At 34.4% G+C, this 12,612-nt stretch overlaps 2 protein-coding genes across 9 annotated transcripts in view; both read right to left on the minus strand.

Moving 5' to 3' along the window:
• The window catches only part of LOC139982603 (uncharacterized), a 41,017-nt gene that overhangs the window by 5,781 nt on the left and 22,624 nt on the right, over positions 1 to 12,612 (minus strand). The window lies entirely within an intron of this gene.
• Positions 1,378 to 8,852, minus strand: LOC139982608 (uncharacterized). 3 transcript variants are annotated; one of them, XM_071995554.1, is made up of 8 exons: positions 8,331 to 8,852; positions 7,525 to 7,863; positions 5,884 to 6,231; positions 4,881 to 5,237; positions 4,493 to 4,777; positions 3,344 to 3,448; positions 3,151 to 3,175; positions 1,378 to 1,551 (listed from the first exon to the last, which is right to left on the minus strand). In XM_071995554.1, the coding sequence occupies exons 1-8, from the start codon at positions 8,728 to 8,730 to the stop codon at positions 1,512 to 1,514; spliced, it is 1,899 nt and encodes a 632-aa protein (XP_071851655.1). In that variant the 5' UTR covers positions 8,731 to 8,852; the 3' UTR covers positions 1,378 to 1,511. The 3 variants fall into 3 exon arrangements, 2 of the variants coding, with proteins under 2 accessions (XP_071851655.1, XP_071851656.1); XR_011798211.1 differs by having other exon boundaries at positions 1,388 to 1,551; positions 2,919 to 3,175; XM_071995555.1 differs by lacking the exon at positions 4,493 to 4,777.

Below are 12,612 nucleotides of genomic sequence, written 5' to 3' on the forward strand. Positions count from 1 at the left end.
AATGCTTAAACTTTATTTGATATCTGTCGCATATATAGGATTGAAATTAATCATATCCAAGGGTAGGGGCCGGTATTGGGGGGTGGCACTTGGGGCACGTGCCCTTTTTCCAAAATAGCAAATGTACCCTACTGGCAAATAAAATGTGCCCCTTTGATGAAGAACTGTCGTTTGGATATCTTAAGCCTTTGTTAATTGTAAATTTTTTATTTTAATAATTTATTTTTAGTCTGTACATGTTATTTTTAAAACAGCATCCCATATCTTTTTGTAGCACTGTTAAGAATAACCAATCTCAATAAACAAGTAGTATTGATAGCATACTAACACAATATATATATATATTGAAGTGATATGGCCGGTGTGTATCGATTTATAGCATACATAGTGGTGGTTGTGGAATTAGAAAGTGCCCCTCTGATGTTGTGCTACCCCGCCCCCACACCCCCACTTTTTGGAAGCTTCGTACCCCCTGATCAAATCATATACTCACCGTCCTCTAGAGCGATCCCGAGTATTTCAGCGATATTCTCGTGCTTGCGTAACGTAATCACGTTCTTTGCCAAGGCACAAAAGTTTAACATATCTTTCATTCTTGCGTCATCTTTATTAATAAAGAAAGGGTGCACTATGTTAAAAGAAATTGCTTTGGTTTTGTTTGCCAGTATTCAATCACGATTTCGCAAAAGTTTCACAATATGACCGCATTGAACAGCGATTTAAGGGCATTGGCATAGTGGGCGATCAGGGGGATAAATATCCCTAATTGTATCATCAAATATAAAATGTGTAAAGTAAGTAGGCCTGACGTTTCGATCCTAGCAGGATCTTCTTCAGAGGCTAAATGACAAGTACAGTAACAGAAGGGACAAAAACACGCACAGAAAACAGACAGGTTAATTAATGAGCACGGTGAACCCAATGAGATAGATGAAAGGGGATTACAAAGTATAAAATGTCAGAGTCATTCCTCCCTTGGAACATATTTATTGTGTTTGAAAATCGCCAAGAGAGATATACCTCAATATCAATCGGCTTTCTATTTAACCGCCTCTTCAATCAGTCAACATGTATCAACACTTACCCTTAACAAAGGAATACCTTTATACAACTTTGTTAACGTCTATAAAAAAAAAAGAGTCTTGTCGACTTGCGGAGACTACCGTGTATTATACAACGTTCCACTCTTTTATGAAGCATAAAGGGTAACATATGATACGTTACATAACGTTCCGAAAACGTTGTTATATTGTAAGTGCGTAACATAATGGCTTACTGCATGTACGAAATTATGACGATACGCTAAGAAACCAATGGAAGATTTGTAAACTGTATATAATACTTAAGATTTTCCTTCTCAAACGTCCTTACCGGAGACAATCTTCGCGATGATTTTGCTTCCGTTGCCATTTATAGTTGTCGTAGTAGCAAGATAGTATTTAATGGTACCTTCACCTGGTAGTTGACATGTAATCTGTACGTCACAACACCGCACTACTAATGCATCGTCCTCATTGGAAATATTTGTGACTCTGTCTTGACGATGGTGTACTAAATGTTTCAACGATAGAAAGTAAGCTTATTATTATTATTATGAATTTTCTTTTCAAATATCAAGGTCAACTTTGTTGTGTCAAAGTTTTAAAATGTAAAGACGAAGGATATCAAATGTGTCAGAGGTCGTGGAAAATTGTCATGAAGAGTTGTCCAAAGAAGACGGAAAATTAATTTGATTATATTTGTCCTACCAAGTGACACTTTGTTAGTAAATACAGCTCACGTTTTTAATATTTTATTATACAATATTTCTATAGCGCCTTATCCTATCAGAAATTGCTCTAAGGCGCTTTAAAGTAAAATACATACAAACACATTATACAAATATATAAATCGATAATGTAAGGTATAAAACGGTAGAAATTTTGTTATATAAAATCTGATAATAAATTTTATAAAAAAACAGCAAATGGGATAACGAAAATTATACAAAAATATTTTTAACATTTAAAATATATATATGTGAAAAATTTAAAATTTTAAAAGTGCTATAAATGCAAAATAGAAAATGCGTTGTAATAATGTGACAATATAAATAGTATAAAAAGCACGGTAATGGAATGCAGATCTAACAAGAAAGGTTTTGACTAGTTTTTTTTAAATTCATCTATATTTTTGGCACACTTAGCTTCCTCCGATAAATGTAATGATTATACAAAGACGTATAACTGAATGTTTACAAATGTCTTGGTTCACTTGTACTAAATATATATTTTATTATTAAGGCATGCGCTATTTCATTCCCATTCATGTCATTGTTTTAATTGGTTAAATCTGAGTTTTAACTCATGAACTCGGGAAACCGAGGGCAAGGCTATAGTTACCGATGAATCTGGCAAGCTAAATATCAATAAACATATACTTACTATTCGTTTTCGCTTTCGTTTATTTATTCAATCTAAAGAGTAGGCCTTCATTATATCCGTCATTATGTACAACATGATAACAAAGATATAAACTGTGTGATATCAATGCTTTGCTAAAGCAGAGAATTTAATACACATAATTAGTTCATTTCAGTATATAAAGGAATATATATGTTCTAGGATCTTAACAATTATGCAAATATATTTCTTAGTGAAGACGATACCAATACGCTCAAAAACAAACTCAGTAAAAATGTTACATTTATACTAATCTGATGGCATCCTAACCAATTTTCAAAGCAGACGAACAGGGTACCTGAAAACCAAGCATCTGCTCTATAAAAGTCTCAATTTTTAATTTGTTGAATTTAAACAGAGACCCAACACCGATCTGTAGAATATTAAAGTCTGTAGAGTCCGACAAATGTCAACCAAATGGTATTAAGTGCATTTAAAATCTTAAGTTTGTTACGTGTTTTGTTTGTTTAACTTTACCTGCTTCATATTCTTAAGAAACGTCATGAAGGTCTTTCGAAGGCTCCCGAAAGACGGCCTCTATTCAATTGATGTAGATAGGGCTTAAACTGTAATTCCTTCCAAAAGTGTGTGATCTATTACATAATATAGAGGAATTTATGAAAGAAAGTCTACAGCAGGGCTAGCTAATACAAAACGAAAGTATACTTACGTTCATAAAATATGTATATCATTTTCAATAAACACTCACCTGGGGACTTTATTACACTGACATGCTGTAGAGAGAAACAACAGGGTGGATAATTAATGGAAAGAATTTGTAGTTTAGCTGGACTAAAATCATGACATTTTTCCATGAGATATGTTAACCTTTATGTAATGCATTTATGTGATGTGTTGAAAAATACAATGTTATTCATATAAAATATCAAATGATAGCTTACCGGTATTTTGTTTCCAAAGTACGAATATGAAAACTGCTAGAATGAAAATAGCCGCGAGAATGATATATATGTCATTCTTAGAAGAACCTGTCTCTGGTTTGGTATCTGCATAAAACCGTTAAAAACAGATGACATTTGTAAGGTTACACCAGGTATGTCCAAATGGTATTTCAAAGTTCCGGTTGTTACTAAAACACCGATAATTGAGTTTTTGTTTTATGAGCTATTGTCACCTAGCATATCGTAATAGTTGCAGCTCAATAGTATCTTATTACATGCTTTCATTTCATTTCATTTCATTTATTGTTCCTTTTTACAACAATGTACAAGTATAAAACAAATAGTTTTCAGAATACCACGTTAACAGTACATGAAATGAAAAGGGAAGTGTGCTGAAAACACCTGGTGGGCTTAACGAGAGCACACTACCCGAATGTAACTGAACCGAAAGAAATACATACCTTACAAAACAGACCAAAACAGCTATGTAATTTAACTAGATCACTATACCAATCCCTCCTCTTCTCACCTATTCCCCATCCCCATCACACCCCTTCTCAACCCCACATTCTAAGAAGCTACGAAGAGGATACGTGACGGCGTAAGATATTTCTAAAGACTTCACAGAAGGTTATATTCGTTAAATGATTTGACTGGTTATTTAAAACTTTGAAAGTGATAATTATTATTACAAGGTATATAAGAAACACTTTCACCAATTAGCAGATCAGATCAGGAAAGAAAATAATAATAAAACAGAATCGATTGTTCCGACATATTATGAATAAGGTTGTTACAGAAAAGTACTGAATAACTTCAATGTAGTTCTAATGAGAGAAAAGAATAATAAAGAGAAGGAGGCTGTCAATAGTACACAAAATCCTTGGAAGAATGCAACGAAGTATGCTGATGACAATCCGAAGAAGTAGCCCAAGATAAAGAAGAATGCAACGAAGAATTCGAAGAAGAATGCAAAGGGGAAAAAATAAAAAACAGCAAAAGAGAAGAATTAGAACAAGAAAAACTAGGAAAGGTATATGTAAATCTTTCCAGTAATGAAATAAGTGGATAGTACATGCAAGATATGAGAAAGAAGAAGAAATTAGAAGAGCGAGAAATCAATAAAGTGAAAATTATACATAATCTCACCAGAGACTTCAAAAGATATCGTTTGGTAGTAAAGTTGGTTGTAAGGACCTTCTAGGACACACGCGACACTCCCTGTTCTTTTAGTTGGCGAGAACATCAATATTGATAAAGATTCCTCAAAGGTTACAATTGGGAAGGTGGTGTTTATAACTTTCCAGGTTATATTTATGGGCACGTTTTGTAACAAGAAACTGCACTTGGCATAGTACGTTCCCTGTTCGCTGATGATGTATTTGGTCCTGTTGTCCTCCATCTCATTAATAGATAGTGTAACGTCGACAAAACCTGAATATGTAATAAAACGGAATAAACAAGTAAAGAATAATGCTTATTGGAGTTTACGGGAGAGTTGAAAAACAAAACACGACAGTTACATTTAAGAACATACCAAATGTTTCAAAGCTCCGTCGAATAGTTGTGGTCGTACCAAACATTGTGTCAGTTACTGCACATGCGATATATCCCTTTTCCTCTGATGGTGAATATATCACAGAGAAAGATTCCCCAGTAAGTGTAGACGAGAAGTAAATATTATTAGTAGTCAGAGTAACGTTTGAGTCCGTGAAATGTTGATTTGATGTGATGTTTGATGTTGTGCTGACACTTCCCAAAAATCTACTATAATCGGATATTCCAGTTATGCTCGCAGTACATGTCACGTGGACATCGTTGGTCCTCGCAACGACTACTTTTCCAGTGATATCGATTCCGTTTACTTGAACTCCTATTGGCTTCAAACTCACATCTGCAAAATGATTAACAATATGATGATGTGTACACTGCTATTTACAAGTTGTGTAAATTCACTATTCAGTATCTAGCAGGGTGGTTAATAATTGCATACTAATACACAATACTGCACAACACTGCACACTACTGCACAATACTGCAAAATAGTTAGTTGCGCTAAACAAGATGCTACAATTCACTTTGTGATGCGGACTGGAACTTGTCCTAATTGAGCTATCACAACAAACGCTGTAAATGAGTGATTTCTTATTGTTTGTATTAATATGCACATTCATATATGATGATTACAAACTAAAGTCGGTGTACACCTGAACGTGTCATGAAATGAATAAAAAATATGTAAAATGTCATGAGCGAAACACATCGTTGATAACTACGTAATTAGCACAATACTAGTTGAGGGTGCCGGTGAACTTGATTTTAGTTTCTGCCCAGAAGTAAACGCCTTAAAATACCCTAATAAATACTCCACTGGACTACATACCTGCGTTCTGAAGATTGAAAACTATTGAAAGTTACTCTACAATTCCTTTTTACCTTAGATAGCTTATGTAACGTGTGTGAGGCGTTGCAATTTCATGATACCGTTTTGTGTAACAGCAGTCAACTTTTGAATTCCTAATCTAATGCGGATATCTTACCAAAGGTGTGTAAGTTCCTCCCTTTGGTCTTCGTCGTTCCTACTGCTTTATCTATAACAGTGCATGCGACGAATTCGCAGTCTTCTTGTGGGGAGTAAATTACTGAATATTCTGACACAGTAAAATTAGTAGGGAAGTCTTGATGAGTGGTAAGAGTCACAGCTGTGTCAGTGAACTTGCTTTCTGAATTGACGTCGGATGTACTTTTAACTCTCCATACAAGGTTATCATGATAAGGTAGTTTAGTTATGTTAGCTGTGCACGTAACCATAGCCTTAGTCTTTCTAGGAAGTATCTCCATAGCGGCGATTCCGTTGACCTCTATTTGGACTGGCTGGAGAACAAGTTCTAAAATTTAAAGAATACCAATCGATGAATAACTGGTTAAATGTTTTTCATCATTTCTATAGACATGATATGCATCTCATCATGACTGAATTGTGACTTAAAGCGGTATACTGGCAGTTAAAATGTATTCGTCAGTAAGACGTTTGAACTTTTTCTGCATGTTTAGGCCAACATGACATTAATATCGATAGTTGTATGCCCAAGCCACGTGTTTTGTCACATGGGTTCTCAGGAACGTTAAAATAAACTGAAGTTCAGTAGTTGATTCCCTCGGAGAATTTGAGTTTAGTCGTTTCTCTGTCTAAATCTACTAAAATTGTCGCACTTTCGATGTAACATTAAAATCCAACAAACATAGCGTTTGTATGGCAATGATTTGAATTCTTCAAAATGTTCTGTTAATTAACTTGGCAAGAATAGAGTAAATATTATCATCGCTGTAATTCAGCTGGAATATTTTTGTATATTCATTCTACAAGAAATTTTTCTAAACATGTTGATGAAACTCTAAATACAGAGAGTATAATCTAAGCAAACATCCAAAGGTATCCAAAGGTATCAGATCTCAAGGATAAATCAACTAGCTGATTCAAAGCAAAGCGAAGTTTTCGAAGAATAACTACCGCGATCACATCACAAACCTCATACTGAGATCCATTATTTGGGAGACTGGCGATTTTAACCCTTTAAATATATTACATCCTTCCACACTTTCCCAGTAACGAACGAGAAATATTTTGAAATAGTGTTCCAAAGAACAATTGAAATATATTTTTCTCAAAACTAAATGTTATATTTTTACCAAAACATCCCTTGAAGTGAGCGTATTATACGTTCTGTTATGATATCTTAGAGTTGACATTCTATTACTCCTACTGATTTAAGTTACCACAGGCTCCCTTGTTTGGTTTTGTTATTAAACTTTGACAATGTCAACCAATATATTTATTTACATGAAGACACATATAGCTGTTAGTTAAGAATGACCTTACAAGCTGCTCGGTTCATTAATAGTACTAAATAACATACACACAACGGGAGCAGTAGTTTGTACTTTTCAACACAGAATGTCGCTAGTAAACGTCAAGGTTGATAAATCATTTGTAGAGATTATGCCAACGTAAAACCTTGTGGAGTAGCCTATGATTTTACAATACACTAAACTGATAAAATGTGCCTCTATAAGACTACGAATTGTTTTAAAGACGAAGCCGTTCATTGTAATCGTCAGAAGAAAGAAGAAATGTTGATGCGGGCAAAGTTTAGGGAAGTGTTTAAAATGGGCTATCTCACCGTACGACAAAACTTTCAATATTTTCTTCCCTATTACATCGGTTCCGAACCATGCGCAGCAGACCAGTTTTTCATCCTGTTCTGATTGATAATATATTGTCGAGGTTAGATTGAATCTCTCGTCTGGACGTGTGGTGTTAGTATTACCGGTGTAGTTGAAAATGCAGTCTTCATCTGTCGTATCGTCAGAACTCAAAGCTTGCCGACCCCAGGAAATATATGCAGTTGGAATTACATTAAGCGCACTGCAGGTGTTTGTGAAGTTATGTCCCTTGGCAAGCCAAAACAACTTGGTCTTGCATTCTTTCCCATTAATTGACAAACTCATGTCAGCTGGCACTAGTATTGAAAAACAAAGTTAAATAACGTGTACTGTGTATCAATAGCAATAAGTAAACATACTTTGCAACCCACATAAATGTTACATTGTCTGTCTTTATGTGCATATATATTCTTTGAATGAAAAGAAGGCAATATTTACCTTTATCATTAAAAATATAAAGTCCTTTGACGATAAATACAACACATATTTAATAGCGTATATGTCCATATTTAAAAGCGTATTTTTACTTAAAAAATAAATAACGCGTAATATTGCTTTCTAATTTCTGTTATTTCTGCTGAAGGTAAGCAAGGAGGTTTAAAAAATAAAAGATCAGCTAGAATCATGCATGACTTGTATGTTTTAGGGTTTGCTTGGATGAATATTTTTTATATGAACATCATTGAAAGCAACCAATGGAGAGGAAAAGGAAAGCGAAATCGAGCTACAAAATAGCAAACAAATAAGTTAGTAGATTGCAAACCTGTAATGATCGTTAAAGAAATTTCTTCCCTTTTTTTCTTGTCAATCCAACACGTATATGTCCCTTCGTGTCCTGGACTGACAGGATTTATGATCAGAGAATTGTTTCCATATACATGTACGCTGCCGTTCATTAGGTTTTGGAATTCTTCTTCTGCATATATTGTATTCTTCAATTCTTGTACGAATCGTTCTTGGTTATGGAATATCAAATAACCCTCGTATTTCCATTCTTTCAGAGCCGCTTCATTAGCTGTACAGTTTAATATCACACTAGCACCAGTTTTCAACGTTCGCGATATTTTAATGGCTGTGCTCTCCCGTAAAGGTATTTTGATCATCAAATACATCGTTACTGATACAATATGAAGAATTGTACATTGCCGAAAGAAAGTTGCCATCCTCCTATTTCTTGATTTAAATTTTGTAGCAATTTTTCTCTAGTAGACTATGACTAGACTAGACAAGTAGACTATGTTTTCACATTAAGTTAACTGTTGATCTACGTATATCATGTTCCACAAGGAAGTGACAATGATAGTATGAGGTTCAGATACATGGAGATGTGTATAACATGTATTTTGTATGTTTTATATTGAGTGATCCAATATTTGACATTATACTCTTTTGTTTTCCAACAGCTGTCAAATATTAATAATTAACTGTTACATAAGAACTTTACTGATTCCCAATTTAAACTTTTATTTCACATGAATGCAATGAAAGGAAAACAAAGAAGAAAAGTAACATGTTGGTTAACAATGGTGTAAATAACTGTCTTTGAAGTCATTGCGCAATTAAACAATTTACAACAATTTAAAAAAAATGTCAAAAAGTGCAGTTGCATGTTTAAAACATGTTTGAATAACATAAGAATTATATTTAATCCACCAAAAGAACCCTGTGGTGATGGATTTATGTGGTTTAGGGCATAGGGCGTAAACCTTCACCGATCAACAGTTTAACATAATCATGAACGATGCCAAAGTTAATATCTCGAGTGTTAGGACCAATCAAAGAACTGCAACCAAGTATGTTTCTTGTAAGTTACAAGATGCATTGATGGTTTTCAAGAGTACGCATTTCGACATGGCTTGGTCAGAGTAAAAATGCAACACAAGGCAAATTATAGCTTGAAACATGGAATGATTCACTTTTTGTCTCTATGACTTCAACAAATTTAATCAAACGACTGTCACAATAGAATCGTGACATTTAGCTTATGTATTTTATGTCTCTGCTACGAAATGTAGTTACATATGAGTTGATACCAACTTCTTGTTAGAAAAATAACAAGTTACTAGACTTGATGTTTAATGTTAAGTAAACTATCACTTCAGGAAAGGCAAGAGACTGCTAAGATGATTTTATTCTGTTTCCTTTGTTTTGTTGCTGAAATGGTCGATTACCTATTACCCATCATGGCTGTCTTCCTTTTTATTAGAGAGCAAATTTCTCAATTGATTATTGCTGCCAACACTTTTGAGAGAAAGGTAGTAACCAGAACTACGGATGATATTTACATTCTCACAAGATTGGGACACAAGAAACACTACCCAAATATGTAATCTTGGAAACAGGAGAACTCCATAAATAATCAGGATATTTGGCATATAGCTATATTTGTGTATAACTCGTTAACTATGCTGTAGGTTTCGGTCTTGTATACAGGGAATGTCTCCTCACGCGACACTACAAATAACCCCTGGTCATTGACAACGTACACACCCACACCTAAGTTTGCTCCATTAAGGTAGTCACTCCTTGGGCAGCAACGTGTGCAACATATATGTGTCTCTGGTGGGACTTCTCATAGGGTGCAGCCACGAAATGTCGCACGCAACTTATTATATGAACGTTTCCTCGCAACTTCCTGGTTAAATACCTGGATGAAGATTACCTTGTGAGTCTAAAAATACATAAAGCAAGCACTTGAAATAGTTAGATGTCTCCTGTAAAAGCAGCTTTTAACGGCCTTTTGTTATTTTATGAGCTGCTATGTGAATTAATATTTCATTACATTAACAGTGTGGTTAAAAGCGTAACCTGGCAATTTAGACATCGTCGTCACGTAGGCTGGTTTCAGAATATTGTGTCCTTTCAGCAGCTCTTTTACGAATGCACACCTGACAAACATTTGCAATGTTTGCTTGTGTGTAGCTGTTAAATATTTGTTTGCAAAGCGCAATCTAAGTGAACTAAGCTGGATCAAACCGGTTTGAACTGGTATTCAGCTTTTAATATGTACTAGTGTATCATTGTACATACCTTGATGTAAGGATTCGGAGTGTAGCGAGGTAAGTAACCTTCATCAGGGCTTCCGTTGTATTTGTATTTTTACTTTCATTGTCATTCCTACACAATTTGGACTGAAGTCTATCAGTGAGAGAAGTTTGTAGATGGAAAATCCTAGGAAATACTGAACACTCGTTGTTATGGATGTAAGCCGTATTTATATTTTTTTCTGCTCGATACATTGATTAAATCGCAGTTTCGTACATGTATAGCATTATATCTAAGTTTCCATGTACATTCCTCTTATCCTGCCTTACCAACGTAAGATCAACATACTCGTGAACCATGTGTTGAACACCTCCAAGATTGATATATTGTAGTCATTGAACATAATATGGCAAAAACGCAAAACAGAAAGTTTTGCATATGTAGTATGTGTTGATTGTATATTCTGCATTATGAAGCATTTTATACTAAACAAACAAGTTTTTGAGTGCCTGACCCAGTATATGAGGCATCCACCAAAACCATGAAACAACATATGTAGAGCAAGGGGTGTGTATGGCAAAAACGGAAAACAGAAGATTGTTCATATGTAGTATGTGTTGATTGTATATTCTGCATTATTAGACACTCAAAAATAAACAAACAAGTTCTTGAGTGCCTGGCCCAGTATATGAGGCATCAGCCAAAACCATGAAATAGTATATAAAGAGCAAGGGGTGTGTTTGTGAGTGGTTTACGTATTTTTATTCCACTTCTAAATGGTAGATTGTTGATCTTTTCCCATTGACGTACACAGTAAATTCGTCCCTTTCCAGTGCCGCTAGAGCATAGACAGAAGTTTCACCTGGTTTGTCCAACCAACATTATTAAAGCTGGTGGCTTGAGCTATTATAGCCTATTTGGGGATGTCAAAGTATTGATTTCTTAATTCTTCCTTGATTTTGTGTTGTCATGACGACTCACTGATGTTAAATGCATCGCCAAAGGACATTAAACTCCCGTTTATATCAGATATTATATATATATATATATATATATATATATATATATACAAATTAACTATAGTTTTATGGCTTTAAAGTTCAGTAAAAATGATATTTTCTCCAATTCGTGAATCCTACAAATACCTATGGTAGATTGTTGACCTTTTCTTATTGCCCCCCAAAAAAAAACATTAAAAAAAAACCCCTTTTCTTTGGCTGAAGGGGAATGACGTAATTAAAGTAGACCAATCAGATTACAGAAAAAAAAGCTAGCCCTGCTCTGTGTATATCTCATAAGACATTCCTTGAAGAAATTTATACAACTATTGCTCAGAAAAAAAGAGTGAAAACATGTTACTTCCTATACACTTTATTAACGTTCATTACGTTATGATGTCTTCGAATATTAAAAATAACTCTGTACGTGCCGGTGACCTATTAATATATTACTTATCTGTACAGGCTGTTTTTTGGAAAACAATACTAATAATCTCGTTGGACGTGTTTCTATGTTCAAAAATGAAAGTTCCATACTATAGCCGTTAATTGATTACATATGTTGTAGTAGGAAGTAGAGATATTCATAATGTCGCTGTTAATATAATACTCAAAAGTAATCTTGTTATTCATGGTCCTTCCTGCCACTATACACGTTTATTATTACAACTGTGTATGGAAGTACTTAAGTAACAGTGAAGTTTTCAAAATGTTAATGTTATTCCTGCGACATCTGGATGAAAACCATGCAGATAAATATGAGGTGGACTTTCCCATCACGTGTTATCATCACTCAGTCTTCTCGCACAATGTTAATATAGATAGATAGATAGATAGATAGATAGATAGATAGATAGATAGATAGATAGATAGATAGATAGATAGATAGATAGATAGATAGATAGATAGATAGATAGATAGATAGATAGATAGATAGATAGATAGATAGATAGATAGATAGATAGATAGATAGATAGACAGATAGACAGATAGATAGATAGATAGATAGATAGATAGATAGACAGATAGACAGATAGATAGACAGATAGATAGACAGATAGA

Source organism: Apostichopus japonicus, chromosome 16 (genome assembly GCF_037975245.1).
Source record: "Apostichopus japonicus isolate 1M-3 chromosome 16, ASM3797524v1, whole genome shotgun sequence".
In the NCBI taxonomy this organism is placed as follows: domain Eukaryota; kingdom Metazoa; phylum Echinodermata; class Holothuroidea; order Aspidochirotida; family Stichopodidae; genus Apostichopus; species Apostichopus japonicus.